Source organism: Pseudorasbora parva, chromosome 11 (genome assembly GCF_024679245.1).
Source record: "Pseudorasbora parva isolate DD20220531a chromosome 11, ASM2467924v1, whole genome shotgun sequence".
In the NCBI taxonomy this organism is placed as follows: Eukaryota; Metazoa; Chordata; class Actinopteri; order Cypriniformes; family Gobionidae; genus Pseudorasbora; species Pseudorasbora parva.
In genome coordinates, this window is record NC_090182.1 from 3,910,345 (window position 1) to 3,931,687 (window position 21,343).

A 21,343-nucleotide genomic window follows, 5' to 3' on the forward strand; every position below is an offset into this window, starting at 1 on the left:
AAGGTCACCTGCCTGCTCAACAGCCGGCATTTATTGGGATGTAACTTCAGACCTGCTGCTCTAATTTTCTCCAGCACTGCCTTCAAGGCTGTAACAGCTGAATTGAAAGAGCTCCCATGTGCCAGTATGTCATCCAAAAACACCAGACACTGCTGCTGCGGAATGCCTTCAAGTACTCTCTCCATTAAGCGCTCAAATGTGGCAGGGGCATTGCAAAGACCAAAACAGAGAACTTTAAATTGCCACAGCCCCCTACCCGTGCAAAAAGCCGTCTTGGGTCTGGCCTCCGGCGTCAGTGGCACTTGCCAATACCCACTTCTCAAGTCCAATGATGAAAACCAGCAAGACCCAGCCACATGATCCAAACATTCATCCACACGTGGAAGAGGGTACGAGTCTTTCCGTGTCACTGCATTGAGCCTCCTGTAATCGACACAAAAGCGCCACTCCCCCCCCTTCTTCGGGACCATGACTACTGGGGATGCCCAGGGGCTTTCAGAAGGTTCTATTATACCGGCGCGCTGCATCGTCACTAAAGCCTGCTCCGCAGCCTCCTGCCGTCCTAAGGGCATGCGTCTTGGTCGCTGACGTATGGGCGCTGCATCCCCTGTGTCGATATGGTGTTGTACCAGGGAAGTCTGACCCAGGTCCCCTTCATCACAGGCAAAACAGTCCTGGAACTCCACTAGCAGCTCCCACAACTGTTCTTGTTGCTGCTTGTCCAAGCCGCCGGAGCTCCTCTGCATTATTTCCCGTAGCACCCCCATTGTCTCCCCCTCTCTTCCCGGAGCAGTCCTAGGCCAGGTGCACTGTAACGGGGGCTCTTGTTGGGACTCACTGGGTGGTACTGTGTAGCTTGAGCTGTCCCCGTCATTTAAGTGACATGCCCAAGAACCAACCGCCGGCCCATCTGTGTGACGAGTTCCTGGAGGCCTCATCCTAACCACCTGACCATTACCGAAACTCAACGTGGCCTTAGACAGGTCCAACTGACAGCCATGGTCCCTCAAAAAGTCCAGACCCAGGATACAACTGTCCTGCACATTAGCTATCCACACAGGATGCTGCACGCTCACGCCCCCGACAGTCAGTGTCAACAGCCCCTTCCCTTTCATTGGTGCCAGCTCCCCAGTCACTGTGCGCAGCTGAACTGTTGTGTTCTCCAGCTGTGTTCCCTCTGGCACCACCTCCGGACGAGCCACAGTCACTGTAGACCCTGTGTCTACCAGGGCAGTGCACTCAACTCCCTCAATACCAATAGGAATATGGCAAAAATCTGATATAGCTGTCCTTCCTACTACCACCACCCCTAGTTCATTCGTCCCGTTGTTTATAGTTGGCCTGTCTGCTTGCACTGGCGCTGAGCGGGACAAGGGCTTGGGGGTCTGCAGCGTCCCGCCTACTGCGCCCCCTTCCTGTTTCCCGAATTCTTAGCTAGCACAGGGCATTCCTTAACCAAATGCCCCGGCTGACCACACCCCCAGCAAAGTCGGGCCTGTGTCTGCCGTCTGGGAGGAGGCAAGGCTAGCCCGCGAATCATCTCTGTAATCTCGTCCAGCCATTCAGGTTTTGGTGAAGCTGTTTGACCCCCTCCCATTGCCCTGATGGTGGGGGAGGGGTCAAGTGCTGACCCCATCATTGCTGCTTCAACCGCCATTTCCCTCTCCAGCGCCAACTCTAAGGCTTCAGCCAAATCACGTGGGCGTGCCAGCTGTGTATGTATGCGCAGTTCTGCTGGAGAAAGAGCTCTGATGAACTGATCACGGGCCAACTCGCTTTGCACTGATGGTGGAATATGTGCATAAGCTCGCCTTGCTAGAGATTCAATATCGTTGGCCAGAGCCCGCAGTGGTTCTCCTGGAATTCTTTGACGGCTGTGCAACTCGGACCTGAGAAGCTCAGATCGGAAACACTGTCCAAAGCGGCGTCTCAATGCACCAACCAATGCATCATAATCAGCTCTTTCACTAGTGTCAAGCAGCAACAAACATGAGAGTGCATCATCTGTTAAGCAAAGAGCGAGCTGAAGGGCTTTCTGTTCTTCTGACCAACCATATGCATGAGCTAATAGCTCAAATTGGGCATGAAAAGCCTCCCAATCCGATTTGCCAGAGTATTTAGGTGTTTTTATTCCAACCGGCATATTCGATTCATGGCCGCCGCCATTGTTGTTTACCTTTTGACCCCTCGCTTCACGCGAGAACAACGCGTCGGCGTCTGACGTCATGACGTTCGACAGCGGCGGGCAATGGCGGGCGATGCCGCTCGGCAGCGGCGGATAATGGCGGCTCGCTTTCTGGCCTGCATCAGTGGCTTCACCCGGCTCTTTCTTCACCAAATTCGCCTTAAAGTGACTGGTTACAGACGCGGTGTGCCCACCAAACGTATTTGCTGCCCCAGCATAACCGTCATCTTCCTCCATCTTAATGCGCACGGTATTATCCATTCTTACCCGCGGAAGATCAGCTGCTTGAATCACGCACGCACAATCAGGACTCAAATCAGACACTTTATCTCCAGCTGTCTGCGATCGTTTTTACTTCTGACACCAGTTGTAACGTTCTCAGGCAATAATGAGACGTGTTGGTGAAAAGGGGTGTTTATTTGGGCTGTTGTCGGCCACAACCCACGCCGTACACACCCCGACTTAAACAGAGAACCGCACTTGAAACAGCGAGGCACTCCTCTCCCCTTTATTTCCGCTTTTCTCCCAAAAAACCCCTAGGGGGTGGAGCCTCTTCGCATATTTAACCCGAACCTCCAATAACAGGTAATGAAGTATGATTACAGTCCACAACACCAAAATGAACAGTGTCACATAAACATTAAACTCCTTGTCCACTAAAACACAATAACATTTAGAACATGTTACAATATATTACTTAATCTATTAATCATAGAGAATGTTCATTAGTTGCTGTTGCAGTAATCATTAATAAATGGTTTAGTTCTTCATTAGTAATACATTAACTCATGATTATCTGTGCATTAGTTAGGCATGAATTATAATAGTGCACCTGTATTGTAAAATGTTACCGATGTTTTCATAGTAAATAGTGTGCCGCAAAATAAAAAAGTTGGGGAAACACTGAGCTAACGTTAGCGTGGCAAACCTGACTTGTCAGCTTTTCCAAGTCTATACCCGACTGGATCATCCATGACCGACCAGACCGGTTTGGAAATCAAATGTAATAAATACTTAATACTTGGAGCGGGCATGGGGAAATGTATTGAAGTAAAAAGTAAACTTTGCCTTTAATATTGTAGTGGAGTAAGAGTAAAAGTAGATGCAAATAAAATATACTCAAGTAAAGTACAGATCCCCGAAAAAAATACTTAAGTAAAGTATCAAAGTATTTTTACTTGATTACTTACCACCCCTGGTAAACAGTCATTTGAAATCAGTTCAGTGTTGATTTAATTCGGTTCAGTAACTGTGTAAAAGTAATCAATTATGAAATGCATTCAGTTTAGCCATAATGACGTATGTGGGCAACCAAACAGTTGATGGGTCCCAGTTGACTTCCATAGTGTAGGCCTATTTCCCATTAGTCAAAGTGGCCCATCATTTTTTGGTTGATGACAGATTTTTCATTTTAAGGTGAACTGTCCCCTAACTGTGACTGGCAATATATATTATATTTTTCCACTGTTATTTAAATATTTACCTTATTCACCTGTGGTGTCTTGCTTTAATGTTGTTTTACGGAATATAGTGCAAACAGTTCCCGCCTAAACTAAACTGTGTTGTTTGCAGGACACCCACACCCGGTTGCTGCCATATTTAATCTACCGCAATTTGATCTGTTGTGCTGCTCGCGCAATGATACAGCGGCACACAAACAGTACTAGGATGTGGAGGAAAAACGGATATAGAGGATTAAAAATTATTATTTTATTATTTCTGATATATGGAACAACGCATATTGTCAATATTTGCTTTCATATTAGTTAATATTACATTTATCCCATGGCGCTACTTTTTTTTAATTCACGCCCCTCCTCCTCAAAAAAGAAGTTCCGGTCACATCCGCCATTTTCGGTGGAGCCTGGAAAGCCATTGTTAGCTACAATTCCGCCATGGTGAAAGTATCGAATATAAATTCGACTGTTTAATTAGCTATCTATATTCTATGTCTTAGACTCATAGGTATATATTCTTTGAGCATCTAACGTAGATAAAAACGATTCAGTAAGTTCGCCGTGCGCGTTAGTATCCGTGAATTTGTCCGTGTTCTCCTGTAGTGTGTTAGCCTAGCAGCAGGAAGACCGCAGGCTGTTTATCGACGATTTTGCGGCACAATATCTCAATCTAGTTTTAAACGAATTCAAGACCTTTATATTTTACATCTTGTATTAAATCGCGACACTGTCCGCCGCTGCGCAGGATCCAGAAACGAGTGAAGGAGAGATGGCGAGCTCGGTGGGGAACGTGGCGGACAGCACAGGTAACCATGACAATAACGGCCGTTTGGCTCGACATTTAAACGCTTTTTATGATTACAATCTCCCGCTTTTATTTATTCTGACAGGTTTAATATTTCTGTAATACTAACCTCTTTGCATGCTTTTCATGATTTAATCTTCAAGTAGTTTGTCCGTGTAGATTTATACGTAGATATGAATGGTAGTTATGCAGCACTAGTGAAATTAAAGTCGTATTTTCTTTGTTCATTAACACTAGATGGGAATAACTAACCTTGTTATGATGGCGAGCCAGTCAGGTTTCGTCTTCCAGCTCCTTTTACTGTTGGATGCTTGTAATTTGATAATTTTAGTCATAATATCTCATAATAGTCGATATTCAGTAGTTACATCGTGCAAATCAGGATTGTACCAAAATTGCTTTTCTATTCCAACATTTAAAGTATTGAAATGGGAAGAAATTCAAATAACTTGATGCAAAGTGTAGTCATAATTGTTCTTCTTTTCATTGTGAAAACTCTTAAATATGTTAATATTCAGTGTTTGAAATGGCAGATTTCTGTTCCTCTTTTGTGTATATAGGATTAAGAAGAATTTTATGAGCCATGGGGGATACCTAATTTCCCAGAATCCTTTAATTTTAAATGGCGTTAAACGAATAACATAGAATAGCTGCAACAAAATAAGATTTTTATTTGGATTAAGGGTTATTTCACCCCAAAATTAAATAACCTCATGATTTATTAACCCCCGATTGCATCCTAGGTGTTCATGACTTTCTTCTTTCAGGTGAATTCATTTTGGAAATTTCAAATAATGTCCTGGTTCTTCCATGCTATATAATGGGAGTGAATGGGGGATGGCATTTTGAAGCCCAAAAATGGCCGGCCATCCATCCATCATAAAATACATCCATAAGGCTCCAGGGGGTTCATAAAGGCCTTCTGATGTGAAGCGATAAAAAAACACATTATAAACTATAATTACTGGCTTCCAACGGCTGTACTCAAGTCTAGTTTTGGCGGAAGAGTGACCTCTGACCTGACGCATGACATATTGACGAACGTAGAAACGCAGAGGATAAAGAAAAACAAAACATCCATCATCAATTAGAAGTCTAAAATGTGAATTTTTAAAGAGAAACATTGAGGATATTTCGATATAAGAGAAAATGGGCTTGATTTTGTTGCCCAACACCATTTGTTTAGACCACGAGATGGGCCAAAGCTCACGCTACTCCTACATCATGAACCGCATCAGAAGTCACTCTTGTGGCGCAAATGTGTCGGAAGCTAGTTATAGTGTATACAGTTTTAAATATGGATGTTTTTTTCTCTCACAAAAGCATGTCTTCACTTCAGAAGGCCTTTATTGACCCCTGAAGCTGTGTGGAGCAGTTATATGATGGATAGATGGACTTTTATAATGGATGGATACACTTTTATAATGGATAGAAGCACTTTTAGGATGGATAAATGTACTTTTATGATGGATTGATGCAATTTTATGGACTTCAAAAATCACATCATATCCATTCACTGCCATTATAATGCTTGGAAGAGCCAAGAAATGTTTTAATATAACTCTGATTGTGTTTGTCTGAGAGATGAAAGTCTTATACACCTAGGATGGAGAGTAAATCATAGGCTAATTTACATTTTTAGGGGAACTATCCCTGTAAAGATATTCCCTGGTTTTGTGGTTTGTGTTGAATTATTATAAACTTAAAGAAAATTCTTCTGTCTGACACTCTTGAAGCAAATGTACACTGATTTTCCAAAGGAAGCCAGTTCTTAAACTCTGAATTTTGCCCAACCCATACATGTCAATCTGTCCTTTGCACGTTCATAATATCATATCATACTTATTTCATACCAAACCTCATCTCTCTTTTCCATTTTTATCCCAATTCATTTCTTTTAAACCTCTTACATTTGAACTTTAAAATGTAGAACTTTTCATTTTTAATTGATTTTGAAACATTACTAAATCATTAACTTAGTTTAGATCAGAATTTCTTTGATAATTTTTCTTTTTTTAAATGGCATCAAAAGTGCTATCATTACAGGAACCATCCGTGCCAGCTTTAGACAATTTGCAGTTTTATGCAGTGATGGTTATTAAAAACACAGCATAAAAAAAGGTTCCACACAATTTTTATTTGTTTATTTTAAAACACAACCCTCTACAGACACTCTGAAGCTAAAGTTGCCATTGGCCAGTTTAGTTTACTTGCCAGGCTTTTTACATTTTGACAAATAAAAAAACTCTATAAACATACAGTTAAAGGATTAGTTCACTTTTAAATAAACTTTTACTGGTAATTTACTCACCCCCATGTCATCCAAGATGTCAATGTATTTGTTTCTTCAGTCGAAAAGAAATGAAGGTTTTTGAGGAAAACATTGCAGGAGTTTTCTCCATATAATGGACTTCAATGGACACCAAACGGTTCAAGGTCCAAATGAGTTTCAGTGCAGCTTCAAAGGGCTTTAAACGACACCAGACGATGAATAAGGGTCTTATCAAGTGAAACGATTGCTCATTAAAAAAAATATATTTATATATTTTTTTTTACAGTTTTATAAGCACAAATGCAGGTCACGCGTGACGTAGGCGGAAGTACCTAGTCAGTGTTCACAAGTGTGTGTAAGGAGGACCATACACACATTCAGATGTCTTTGGGTCAGTTTATTGCTTAAAGCGTTTTTACGAACACTTGTAAACACTGACTCGGTACTTCCGCCTACGCCAAGCGTGACCCTTTTCAGCGCAATTGCGTATTACGTGACGTCACAAACACGCTTCAGAACAGAGCAGGGCCAGCATTTGTGCTTATAATTTTTTTTTTTAAATGAGCGATGGTTTGGCTAGATAAGACCCTTATTCATCATCTGGTGTCGTTTGAAGCCCTTTGAAGCTGCACTGAAACTCTTTTGGACCCATTGAAGTCCATTATATGGAGAGAAATCCTGGAATGTTTTCATCAAAAACCTTAATTTCTTTTCGACTGAAGAAAGAAAGACACGGACATCTTGGATGACGGGGGTGAGGAAATGATCAGTAAAAGTTTAATTATACCATGTTATATTAACGCTTAACTTTTTGCCTCTAATGTATTAGCCATTGGCTATTAAAGACATTGCCTAGCATGAAATTTGGCCGCATATGCGAGTGATTTACTCGTATTGTAGAGGGTTGAAACAGCACCACTGTTCTTGTTTATTTTTTTTTATTTTTTTATCCGACCTCATTTTCATTTCTTCTAACATGTTGTTTCCCCCTCCTCTGGGTTGCGTTGGTGCTCCAGAACCAACCAAACGTATGCTTTCCTTCCAAGGGTTGGCAGAGCTGGCGCACCGGGAGTATCAGTCTGGAGATTTTGAGGCGGCGGAGCGCCACTGTATGCAGCTGTGGAGGCAGGAGCCAGATAACACTGGCGTCCTGCTGCTGCTCTCCTCCATCCACTTCCAGTGTCGCAGGCTTGACAGGTGAGATGGGCTTCATGGAGCGCGGTCTGCGGGTCACGGTGATGGTGGTGGTGTTAGAGGTCTGTTGATTGGGTGTTTTTAGGCTGTGCTCTCAGTCCTGCCTTAAGGCCAGGTTGTACCAAGCGGATCCTCCCACAGTTTCTCTTGAAGCCAATATGGAAGTGACTTACTAAATTCGCTTTTGTCGCCCTGCCAACGGCGCTTCAGAAAGATTTGTGGACATGCTGCCGCTGTGACGTAGATCGAATACTTGGCCGTTTATTAAACTGTATTTAAAGAGGCCGCAGAGCGAACAAGCATGTTGATGAGCAGACTGCCCACGAGTAGGGTATAATCCCAATCATGAATCAATACGCTGATACATGACCGTTTGAGTCTTTATTTGAGGTTTGAAAACAAACACGGAAAAAGAAGACAATGTTGAATAAAGTCGTAGTTTTTGCTATTTTTGGACCAAAATGTGTTTTCGATGCTTCAAGAGACTCTAATTAACCCACTGATGTCTCATATGGACTACTTTGATGATGTTTTTATTCCCTTTCTGGACATGGACAGTATAGTGTGGCTACACTTAGATAAGCTGTCAGACTTAATATAAAATATCTTCTACTGTGTTCCGAGGATAAACGGAGGTCTTACGGGTGTGGAACGGCATTAGGGTGAGTCATTAATGACAGACATTTAATTTTTGGGTAAACTAACCCATTAAGTGTTTTCTGTAGGTCATTCAAAGTTGAAGGTGCAACAAACTTGAAAGCCTTTTTGAAAAACTCGGTCCAGGCTTGAGGTACATTCAATGAAATTAATTTAAACCATAAGTACTCTGTGTAAAATAATTTTTTTTGGATATGTAGCCTGCCTATGATACCCTTATATTTAAAGATATAAAGGTGAGTAAGCCGACGGCTTGACAGAGGGCAAATTCACTGTGGAGTAAAGTGTACAGTGATGAGTGAGGGGTCTGCAATTTGAAATAAATCTTAAAGCTCCATGAAACACACAATCACACATCTGAAGACACTTTGATGGAGCATTCATACAAGAGATCACCATAACCAATCATAGAGCGAAATGTGGCATCGACTAGCCTTTTTCTGGCAGGAAAAGTAAAACAAGATTTGTTTCTAAAGAAAAGCTTTAATATCAACGTTTTCACTAGACTCTGTATATGAAGGTTAAAAGAGAGGTCACCATCAATTACAAATCCTAAATTTTAAAATGAAACTACCTCAATTGTTTTACCCTGATCAGTAACAATATTCAGGTCTGACTCATTTTCAAATTTCCTTGAGTTTGAAATGACCATTACTTTGGTCATCTCTGCATTTAGCACAAGCTTTAATTGATAAAGGGGTGCTTGCACTCTATTGAAAGTTTGCAAGCATTCATACGCCTTCTTAATGGTAGTTGCACAGCAATAAATAACTGTATCATCTGCAAAAAATGGAAAAATGCATGTTGGACATTTTTCCCTCAGACAGTTTATATAAATAGTGAATAAAAGTGGCCCAAGAATGGAGCCCTGTGTGACCCCTTTACAGATTGATACATATTTTGACGTAAGGCCATTAACTTGTGTAGCTTGAGTCCTGTCAGCGAGGTAGTTGATTAACCAGTCCACAGAGTGCTGAGACATGCCTATACTTATCAGTCTCTGAACTAGTATGCTATGGTCAACTGTGTCAAATGCCTTCGACAAATCAATAAACAGAGACAGTGTTTCTTTTCATCCAGCGCTTTGACTATATAATTAATTACTTTGGTAACACTTTATTTTTAAGGTTCAGTTATTAACTATTTGCTTATCATGCATATTACTAGGATATTGGCTGTTTATTAGCACTTATAAAGCTCATATTAATGCCTTATTCTGCATGACCTTATTCTACATCCCTTAATCCGACCCAATACCTAAACTTAAACGCTACAAAAACTACCTTACTAACTATTAATAAGCAGTAAATTAGGAGTTTATTGAGGCAAAAGTCGTAGGTAATAGTAAATGTGTTCCCATACTAAAGTGTTACCAGCAGTGGTAGTGCTGTCTTTTTTCTTAAAACCAAATTGATACTTAGATAAAATTGACTGAGCATTTAAATACTCCTTCACTTGTTCACCAACCAAAGATTCCAATACTTTGGCCAATGCCGAAAGTTTGGAAATTCGTCTGTAATGATCCGGCAAGGTAAAGGTGGCGGTTGCCTCCCAAATCTTAAATGCGACACACCCATCAAAAAGTGTTTGAAAGTGGGGCTAAAAACAATTTAAAAAAGAGCTCATTACTTTTTAAAAATCTTGATAACATTTATAAGTGGACCTAAATTGCAGTTTAGGACCACGTTTTAAGTGTCATTTATGAAATTAACATAGTGATAGTAATACTTTCTGTATTGAAAATAAGAGTTGTGGCCTTTTAGTAAAAAGAGCCAATATGAAACCAAAATTCATTTTACTTCAGTCCAGTCTTATTTATGCATCCTCGTTTCCTTTCCTCACTTCCTTTTAATCGCGTCTCAGTTTCACATGAATCTACACGTGGGTTAGGTTTCTCAACAAGACGCATTGGATAGATCTGTGTAATCCTCGCTCCTCTGGAAACTTCCTCACTGCTCATTCCTCGCCTCCTCGCGGTGTGATTTGAGAATTTGGATGTTCTTCAAGATGGCTGAGTACGATCAGTTTTCGGGGCACAGGCTGGAGGACAGAGGAGCATCTATTTGAGAATTGAGCACCCTGTGTTCTGGAGGTTATTGTGCACATTATTCCAAAAGAAATTGTCTTTGTAATCTTTTATCAGAATTAAACAGACGACTCTGCCTTTGAAACAATGTTCCTTTTTTCTGATTTACTTGGATATGCGTCACATAACTTGTCTGGCTATCACCAGACCAAGCTCAATTTAAGACTGAACATTGGTCTGAGGAGTCTGCTCTGTAATTTCTACTGCACAAGAGGCGTGATCAACGGGCATTATTCAAATGACTCTGTACGCAATTGGATTGTCCTTCAACCAGTCAGACCACAAGAGGCCTGATCAACGGGCAGTGACCCGTTGCTTCTCTATCCGTCATCGTGTTAAACCCGCTAATAGTGCGCCAGGTGGATAAGCCAGTCTGTGATTGGTTCCCGCAAAAGTGTAACAAAAGCAGTAGAAATTAATGTACAGGTTTCCAGACTGAGCTGCAGGGCGAAATCAAATCAGGCAGATCAGGCTGGGTTTGCCCAGTCTATCACATTACTGTAGTAAAATGAGGATAATTAATCTTGAGCGTTAAACGGCAAATGCATCTGGCAAAGCATGACAGGGCCAGCCATTGTAAATGCTTATGCTTTAATTTGAAGCGCTTTTGAGTAAGCATTTACATGTTTCGGCAGATCACTGGGTGTCCTCTGCTATTTTCCATAGGCACTTTGTATGTGTTATTCGCTACTGTGACGTAACTGATGGTGTGGAGATGACACTAATCGATAATCAGATTCTGTCAATTACGAATTATAATTTTTAATGATTAGTGTTGCAGCTCTAATAATTATGACAATTCAAACACAATGTAGGCTTGCTGTAAGTTTCCACAGGCAATAATTGTGATCCATCACATTGTACGATGAATGGAAAGCACACTTGTAGGAACACACTCGTGGCTAGTAGTTTGAAAAAAAGTTTCGGAAAGTAGCCTGTCCAGAAATGGCCTGGACCGTTTCTTTAAGAGAGCATGAATATGTCCAGTCTCATTCTCTTAAATGTGGTTTGGTTTGCAGGTCAGCCCACTTTAGCACTTTGGCCATCAAACAGAACCCCATGCTGGCTGAGGCCTACTCTAACCTGGGCAATGTCTACAAGGAGCGGGGTCAACTACAGGAGGCCATCGAGCATTACCGCCACGCGCTCCGTCTCAAACCGGACTTCATCGATGGATACATCAACCTGGCAGCAGCGCTGGTGGCAGCAGGGGACATGGAGGGAGCCGTTCAAGCATACGTCTCCGCTCTCCAGTACAACCCTGTGAGTTCAGCCCTAGAAATGATCTCTCTTGATGCGCAATATCTTGGTATTTTAAAGTGTACCACCTTCTGTTCGCCATATGTTTCTTATATGTAACAGAAATGGCAGCTCTTATCAGTTGGATGCAAGTGGCAAAAGCCAATATGAAAGAGAAGGAGCAGAATCTCAGAGCCCCATGTAAAATGCCTAAATTTACAGCAGAAAAAAAACAGTTAACAGCCTGGTACAAATTGTGGTTTTGGTCCTAGGGATGTGCGATATTGAAGAAAAATACGATATGCAATACCTTGTTAAATAATGCGATATTCGATTCGATATTGTTTTAGTGTGTGAAATCTATTCTAAATCTAAAACTGAAAATGATACCATTTGTGTTTTAAATTGTATCTGGGAAAAGAAAGTGTCGCTACAACTTTTGAAAGTGACTAGCTGTGCTTTAGCAAAAAACTGTTAAATTTGTGTGTGTATTTTGTAGCTTGAGTGTGTAACAAAACATGAAACAAAACTGAAGGGATCACATGCAGAGAGGCGGCTTGTGCGCTTGTTTCGGTGTGTGTCAGACAGTACAAGACTGCAAGGAGTTGTTTTTTCGCAAGTTATTGCGTTTAATAACTCTTTTTAACATCAAGCAAGTCACATAAGTAACCCATGTGTGCCCAGTCTTTTCTCTGCTATATGCGTCACACCTTAGACCTAAAATGTACACTTTTCACAATGTTGAAGTAGCCTATTTAAATCATTCAGATATTGCATTCATACATACAGTCGTTGCGATATTTCGATATATTGCGCAACCGTAGTATATACATGCAACATGCAAATGAGAAAATAAAATAATACATAACTGGTGCCCCGCTACGTTCCCAAATGCACGCTAAACTCAGTACATGAGAAGTGCGCGTTCAGTTCACTTTACGCAGCGCAAACAGAAAGTTTAATGACGGTTTTGCCCTCTGTGGCGCCGTGACAGTCACGTGACTGAAAACTACGAATGTTAATATTGTGGCGGTCTGCCACATATCAATCAATGAATGGAAAACACTGATATTCTATACATCGCCCAGCCTTCATGTGTTTTGTGCTGATTATTGATAATTTCTCTCTCTTATTACAGGATCTATATTGTGTACGCAGTGACTTGGGTAACCTGCTGAAGGCGCTTGGGCGTCTTGAAGAGGCAAAGGTATGTTTAAAGATGTCGGCCCTTGCACGTGTACATAATGATTTCTTTTGTTTTTTTTAATTATAAGCTCATAGCTCTAGACCATAATCCCCCCCCCCCCCACCCCCCGTCAGACACCTAGCCATCTTGGGGTGTGAGCATTAGCCCCCCCTGCCCAAACCCCGCCCTCCTCAACTAAGTTTGTCAGCAAGAGTGTGGTGCTCATTTTATCTCCCCACATCAGCACTCTTTACCATCCTACAGGACTAGCCTCAGCATTAGGTCAGCAGAGTGTACCAAAGTCACCTGCAAATCACCTCCCTAGCCAAAAACTATTTCTCTTTCTTGTATTCAATAAGGTTAAGACCCCTTTCCCCTTTTCTCACTTTCTTTTTTGTTTTCCGTTATTCATTTGGATGGCTAGATTAGAGACACGCCCCCTCTGTTCATCCCTTCTTTCACTCCAATGCTTCTCTCAGTCTAATCTCTACTTCATTCTGGCCCCGGCCAGCCCCCGCTAACCCCCCCCGAACACACACACACACACACAAACACACAACAGGAAGAAAGGCTGAGCTCTTCTGTGTCTCACCAAACGGGGGTCCTAAAACACATGCTGCAGTTTTGGCATGCTTTTCTTCCCTGTAGTCTCTTGGAGGGATTTCGCTGGCTCGGTCTTTTGAGGGGTGGAAATAAATGAACTGATAAAGGTAGTGGTCTTTTGCTGTGCAAAAAATAAGATGGCTTCTAACCTGTAAGCATGTAATTCTAGGTAACCATTCATTGCCTTCAAAAATTACTAAGTTCAGATTTCACTTCTCCAGCTTTACGAGGCCTTCTTTGAGGCAGCGTGGCCTTTTTTTTGGGGTGGGTTTTTTGGGAGTTTTGACTTGATTTTTGCAGAGAAAGTTCTCTTCCTGATGGTTTGAAGCCCTCTTATTTGGTGCCTCAGGGGGGCGGAGTGGGGAAGAGTACGAGGGCGCCAGCGGCCCCCCACCTGCTCTGTCGCTCCGTCGCCCGCGCGCTCGCTTTAGGGCCCGTGGAGTGTGCGCGCGTCGAACTGTCTGCCTGACCCCTCAGTCAAGCCAAAAGCTGCTTCTCAAGGGCGCCACAGTGCATTTAAAACCAAAATCCTTTTGGGCCCTCATTTCCCCTTAGTTCAACTTTACGTCCCCCCTTTAAAATCTGGGTTGGGGAGGGTTTGTGTTCCCAACACTGTGTGTGTGTCAGCCCTGGGCTGTGCCAGGCAGACAGATCGCTATTTGCACTCCACTGCACGCGTCAGATACCGTGATAGAGAGAGAGAATTATACACGCGCGACACAAGCGTTGACCTCTTTATTTCAGAGCTGTGGAGGCTTCTAGATGATTATGAAGTCCTTAAACCCCAGACTTTTTTTCCCTTATCCATTGGCCAGGAGTCAAGAAGGCAGGACAGGATAAAGCAAACCATGTAAACACAGAATACAACAAAGGAAAAGATTACATTTCTTCCCCCTTGTATGTTCTGATTATCAATAATATTCCCAGAGCAAATGTGATCAGTTCATTTGGGTAAGATCAAGCCAGTTCGCCTCCCTCTTTTTTTTTAACCTGTATTTGAAAATGTGACATGAAAAGTGTGTGTAAATCTCAACTCGAAGCCTTTCTTCACTCTCGACCCCTTGCGAACATATATTCCTGTTTCTGAAAGTGTAAAACCCTTTTCATTGCATGGGTTTTTAAACTGATGTTAGGTCATTTTATATTTCCTTTTCTCCTTTTTTTTTGGTTTTGTCTTACTTGTTTTGCTTTGTCAATACAAGTTTTGATATCGATATGAAATGTCAAACTTTTACTAACGCTCTTGTTTTCTTATTTTGTCTCTTTTGGTTTTCCACCACTGATATTGTGATTTAGAAGGTTTCAGGTGGGTGACACTATTCCTGCGTAGGTGCGGTCCGGTGGACAGGAACACTAGGGCAGCATCAGTCGTCTTCTCTTCCAGCTGCGGCCGCCCCCCCCAGACAAAGTCCAAAAATATGGTAACGGGTTTGTAACAAAACAGAAAGAAAAACACCTTACTCCAATGCCTGAGTTCTTCTGTCTTGTGGCTTCCTTTGAAGAACAAAAACAAGGACAAATACAACCATAGTAAAGCGTAATGCCCAAGTTTTATTAAAAAGAAAATTGATTGGATGCTGTAAGCAAAACAAAAAGCACAGTAAGAACCCTCTAACTCTTACTTGTTGATTAATTTTTTCCTGTTCATTTGGATTATGATTTATTTTTTCTCCTTTTATTTGGAGTTGCAGCGTTCTGCTGAGCAGATGATGCGCTGTGAGTCTGCAGTGGCGCAAGGGCTGCGCAGCGACAAAACCGCGACCCAAAAAACGCGCGATTGAACCGCACTCCCCCTTCCCTCGACCCCCTGGCTCACGGGTTGCAGACCTGCACGCCCCCTCCTTGCTAGCGTGGCACCCAGTGGCTACACAGCCCTAAACATGACTCTATTGGCAATGACTATAGTGCTAACTCTCCAACGAATAGCTGGTATGAGTGGATTTGGCCGTGGGAACTAACTCCAGTCGAAAGCCCAAAGGGTAGAGAGTTTCATAGTTTCGTGTGCCAGTCTGGTGGGTAGTCGGATCGCTCCAGGTCTGCAGTCTTCACCCTGAGCTGGCGTTAGCGCAGGCGAATGCGGGCGCTAGCGAAAACTGCGCAAGCGGCAATCACAGTGCGGGTTGCCAGCGTGGCTTTTTGCGCTTGCATTACAGGGACCTCCACCTGCATACCGCACTTGCATTTAAGGTTGTGGTATTCACTGAGGTCAATGATCTAAAGCTGACTTTTCTTGGCACTAAAAGTGCCGTATTTCTTGGAATATCCCGTACGAGCCCCCGGATAAAGTTATATAAAGTTAATTTGAAACCGCATAACTGCAGAATGTAAGTCGGAGTATAGGTGTTGGTTGGATTTGCGCAGCGTAGGAAAAGTGTGCAGCTTAGCGCAGCAGAATTTCGCGCACGCGAGCCCACGCTGCAGACTCACTTTTTGCTTTTCGTGAGAACAGATGCTAACTCTTTTTCTCTCTGCCCTTTTTGTTTTTTCTTCCTTTTTATTTGACTTTCTGGTTTCTTTTCTTTTACAACCCCTCCCCTGTCTACTCTCCATTCTCCTTTCTCCTACCTCCTCTTCCTTCTGTTTTTTTTACTCTTAACCTGTTCAAGGCTTGTTACCTGAAAGCAATTGAAACACAGCCGAACTTCGCCGTGGCCTGGAGTAACTTGGGCTGTGTGTTTAACGCCCAGGGAGAGATCTGGCTGGCTATACATCATTTTGAGAAGGTTGGTTTTGTATGACTATTAGGGATGTCAATTTACACACTTTCCCATGATCAATTGTCGTTTAAATTCATGATCAATGACTTGATGAATCGTTAGCCTTAAAGGGTACATAACACACACAGTTTCTACCTATAAGATAGGAGACGAGACATATGGGAGACATATAGGATAGGAGACAAAACATGGGAGACAATTTAGGATAGAGACCTATCGGATAGGATAGGAGATAATACATATGGAATACCTATAAGATAGGAGAGGAGACCTATAGGAGAGGAGACCTATAGGAGAGGAGACCTATAGGAGAGGAGAGAAGACATGGGATACATATAGGATAGGAGACCTTAGGATAGAATAAAAGACCTATAGGATAGGATAAGGGACCTATAGAATAGGAGACAAGACATGGGATACAAATAGAATAGGAGACCTATAGGATAGGATATGGGACCTATAGGATAAGGGACCTATAGAATAGGATAAGGGACCTATAGGATAGGTGATGAGACATATTGGAGACATATAGGATAGGAGACCTATAGGTTAGGAGACAGAATAGGATAAGTGACCTATAGAATAGGATAGGATACCTATAGGATAGGAGACGAGACATATGGGAGATGTATAGGATGGGAGACATACAGGATAGAAGACCTATAAGATAGGAGACCTATAGGATATGAGAGGGGACCTATATAATAGGACAGGAGACCAATTGAATATGATAGGGGACCTATATAATAGGATAGGAGACATATAGAGTACCATAGGAGACAAGACGTATAGGATAGGAGACGAGACCTATAGGATTGGAGAGGAGACTCATTACATCTTTAGCACAAAACAAAAGTCTGTGAATGCACATGTAAGCCGCCATCATAACAGTGTAGCTGTAGTGGTGAAATGGTCCCAAACATAACTCCGGCACACTCGGTTAATTTTTCCTTGTGTCTTTGTTGTTGAGCAGAACACACCCACATAACCCGGCTTAATCAATGATTTATCGTTAACATCCCTAATGTCAATCCCTCTTTGGTACATTTATATGAATGAATGTAATGTTCACAATGGCTGTTCAATGGGTTTACAGGCAGTGACCCTGGACCCCAATTTTTTGGATGCTTATATTAACTTGGGCAACGTTCTGAAAGAGGCTCGTATCTTTGACAGGTAAACGATCATTTCCTCTGTCATTACATTTTGCTTCAGTCTTTTTCAGCCAATCTGATTAATGTCTTTTCCCCACTTCCAGAGCCGTGGCTGGTTATCTGCGTGCCCTCAGCCTGAGCCCGAACCACGCTGTTGTCCATGGAAACCTGGCTTGCGTGTATTACGAGCAGGGTTTGATCGACCTGGCCATCGACACCTACCGTCGTGCCATTGAGCTCCAGCCACATTTTCCCGATGCATACTGCAATCTGGCTAATGCGCTGAAGGAGAAGGGCAATGTAAGAACCTACATCAGGGCTGTACGTTAACCTTTTTTTGCACATAGCACTGGTGCTACAGAGGTTGAACATTTTGTAGCACTGGCCACACACAAGTAGCGCATGTCTGTTACCATCTTTGAAAACCACCACAAGTAGTGCAGTTCAACATTTAAACCTTAAAAAACAATGTTTGTCTGAACTTTTCTTGTTATGTGAGTGATTTATATAATTGCAGATAATTTTGCATTTCAAAAAGTCGAGGGGAATTTTTTTTTTCCACTAACCTTCTTTCCAGTATCTTTATCTCAAATAAATCAGTGCTTGCAAAAGTTACCCCTTTTTTTACTTTAACAAAAAAAGTAGTATCATGTGTAGAAATAACATTGATAACAGGATTGACATTTTTTGGCACCTTTTTAGCCCAAACCTCCACTTGCTAGCATAAATGCAAAGAGCATGTGGCACTAATAAAATCATGATTAAAAGTCTTAAAACCCACTTTGTGAACTCTGTATCTTACATAGTTGTGGGAGATAATTCCACAATTTAAACACAAATTATGGTATGGTAACAGAACTGATATAAGATTTATGGACGCACATTTATATGAGAGAAAAGTTATTTAATATTTTAGAATTCAAGTCAATGATCTTACCCTTGAAAATGTTGCCGAACAGCGGTAAATGTGACACTGCCTTTAGAGTCGATTTAATTTGCATGTTTCCTGTTAGGTTTCTGAAGCGGAGGAGTGTTACAACACGGCTCTGCGTCTGTGCCCGACTCATGCCGACTCCCTTAATAATCTGGCCAACATCAAGCGTGAGCAGGGCAACATTGAGGAGGCTGTGCAGCTCTACAGGAAAGCACTGGAGGTGAGGGGACCCATGCAGTCCACTGAAAACACGTCACTATGCATGTTCAAAGTGGTTTTCCGGGTTCATACAAGGTGCTTAAAGTACTTAAATTTGATTGTGAAATTTAAGTCCTGGAAAACCTTTGAAAACAGACATATTTATGAAAGTGTACTTAAAAACTACACTATATTGCGGTGCAATGTCAGATTGAATGAGTGCACTCGAAGAAGTCCACTATGGTTTCGGACACCACTACAAATGGCTGTCCCTTGAAATAACACCCTATTTCAGGGTATAGGTTTCAGGGTATGTGCACATGTGTTTTAAGTACAATTACAAAGCAATAAATAATTTTTTTTGTTTAACTCTGAAACAATTTTCGAGTTGCGTTGTGGTAAAAATAGCTAGGGGTAGCACCAAGTGATTGCCGAGTGCAACCATTCTACGTCATCACCCTTGGACGCAAAACAAAATGACGCCGCCCATGGTCCAAATATAAAATAGATTTTTTAAATAACGTAGATCTTTCATGGATTTTCTACTGCATATTTTAGAAAGATGCATCATTTGTGTTATATAAAGCCATACAAATTTTATCACCAGGGGATCCCTTTAAATGCTTTTTGTGTGTAGTGTCGCTATTCTACCACTAGATTATCTGTGTAAGCATGCCCAGAGGTGGGCTTCTATTTGCACAGATTTCTACATACAAGTACAAGTTGGTAAATCCCACACTTTGCATCAAACTCTTGCCCACTCATTCCGCAGAGATCTGTGCGTTTTCATTTCACAGTATCTGTACGAACCCTGGGTTTTGAGTCGCATGTCTTGCTTTTCTTTGTTGAAAAGGTTTTCCCTGAATTTGCTGCGGCCCATTCCAACCTCGCCAGTGTCCTGCAGCAGCAGGGGAAACTTCAGGAAGCTCTCATGCACTATAAGGAGGCCATCAGGCATGTTCTTGTTTTTTAGCCACACTCTTATGTTTTTGGTGTCTTTCAAAATCTCACCGTCTCTTTGTACTCCAATGAACAGAATCAGCCCCACATTTGCTGATGCCTACTCCAACATGGGCAACACTCTTAAAGAGATGCAGGATGTTCAAGGAGCACTGCAGTGCTACACTCGAGCCATTCAGATAAACCCTGCTTTTGCTGATGCTCACAGTAACTTGGCTTCCATTCACAAGGTATGAATCTGAAGATTAATACACTTTCTTTCAGTGGTTTTCAGTGTTATTTTAGAATTCAAATGGCGACCTTCTTCCCTTAAAGGATTCTGGGAACATTCCTGAGGCGATTGCATCTTATCGCACTGCCCTGAAGCTCAAGCCCGACTTCCCTGATGCATATTGTAACCTGGCTCACTGTCTACAGGTATGTAACATCGTGAATGTGCTCACTTCGCACTCAGGTGGGAACATTTGTGTGATACCATATTGATCTTCAGATTGTATGTGACTGGACCGACTATGATGAGCGAATGAAGAAGCTGGTGAGCATTGTGGCGGATCAGCTGGATAAGAACCGTCTGCCCTCCGTTCATCCCCATCACAGCATGCTGTACCCACTCTCTCACGGTTTCCGCAAGGCCATTGCAGAGAGACATGGCAACTTGTGCCTGGATAAGGTGTGTATATTATGCTTACACAAGCCAATTCTGCTATATTTTCTCTGATTTTAGCTGGTAGCTTTAGTCATTTCTGTAGGTTTGTCAATGTTTGAGCATCAATGTAATACTTCTCTTGTTTTATAGATCAATGCTCTACACAAACCTCCCTATGAGCATCCAAAGGACCTGAAGGCCAGTGCAGGACGTTTGCGTGTGGGTTACGTTAGCTCAGATTTTGGCAACCATCCCACTTCTCACCTGATGCAGTCCATCCCTGGCATGCACAACTCTGAGAAGTTTGAGGTACAGAATCTAATACACTCGCAAACGACTTACATCGCTCTCTTTTCAAACAGATAACATTAACACAGAATATTTGTTTTCGATTTACATTATTTAAAACCTAGCATTTCAAAGCTTCATTAGACATATGTCTTTAATTTAGTGAACACTTATCACACAAACATGAGTTCCTTTTCTGAAGACTTTCTGAATGAACGTCTTTGATCAGAGGCCGCATCATGTTTGCTTTTTTTTTTTTAGTTTGCAAAAAGCACAACAATCTGTTTTTGTGACTGTACACAGATTAAAATGTATAAATAACACTTGCATGAATTATAAAAATTGACAGTTATTTGAGTCTCTGGCACTGATAAAAAAAAAAGCTAATCTAGCGATACGGCCGACTCCAATGGGTTAAACATCACAGTGAGATCTAGTGAGAAGTGTTAAAATATTCGGCACATTATTCTCTGTTATAAACCGTATTGAATGAAATGGCACAATGTTTCCCCTGGTTTCTGCGTCAGAAATTCAAGCGTTTCGCACTTTTTCCAGCACTTCAAAGCTCAATATCAAATTTTAATGTTATTGTTAATGTGATGATTTGTAAAACTCAAAAGTTTAAAGTATATGGTATGTAATAAGTATATTAAAGGTATTTAGCAAAACACTGTGGCACATTTATTTATTTTCATGTTATTAAGACATGAAATAACCACTATAACCAGTAGATGATGGCAGGGGAGCACTTATTGGCTTGTT

General features: G+C 41.9%; 1 protein-coding gene across 7 annotated transcripts in view; it reads left to right on the forward strand.

Moving 5' to 3' along the window:
• Window positions 1–4,049: 4,049 nt before the first annotated feature.
• LOC137092524 (UDP-N-acetylglucosamine--peptide N-acetylglucosaminyltransferase 110 kDa subunit) overlaps window positions 4,050–21,343 on the forward strand; it is a 30,111-nt gene continuing 12,817 nt past the window's right edge. The window contains exons 1-13 of one of the 7 annotated variants that reach the window (XM_067456794.1): window positions 4,050–4,448; window positions 7,736–7,916; window positions 11,676–11,919; window positions 13,034–13,102; window positions 16,291–16,407; window positions 17,498–17,577; window positions 17,660–17,876; window positions 18,569–18,709; window positions 19,541–19,641; window positions 19,724–19,877; window positions 19,963–20,064; window positions 20,138–20,317; window positions 20,444–20,602. In XM_067456794.1, the coding sequence (XP_067312895.1) occupies window positions 4,412–4,448; window positions 7,736–7,916; window positions 11,676–11,919; window positions 13,034–13,102; window positions 16,291–16,407; window positions 17,498–17,577; window positions 17,660–17,876; window positions 18,569–18,709; window positions 19,541–19,641; window positions 19,724–19,877; window positions 19,963–20,064; window positions 20,138–20,317; window positions 20,444–20,602 (1,782 nt within the window). In that variant the 5' untranslated portion in view covers window positions 4,050–4,411. The remainder of the gene's footprint in view (window positions 4,449–7,735; window positions 7,917–11,675; window positions 11,920–13,033; window positions 13,103–16,290; window positions 16,408–17,497; window positions 17,578–17,659; window positions 17,877–18,568; window positions 18,710–19,540; window positions 19,642–19,723; window positions 19,878–19,962; window positions 20,065–20,137; window positions 20,318–20,443; window positions 20,603–21,343) is intronic. The other 6 variants (XM_067456795.1, XM_067456796.1, XM_067456798.1 and 3 more) reach the window with 6 other exon arrangements.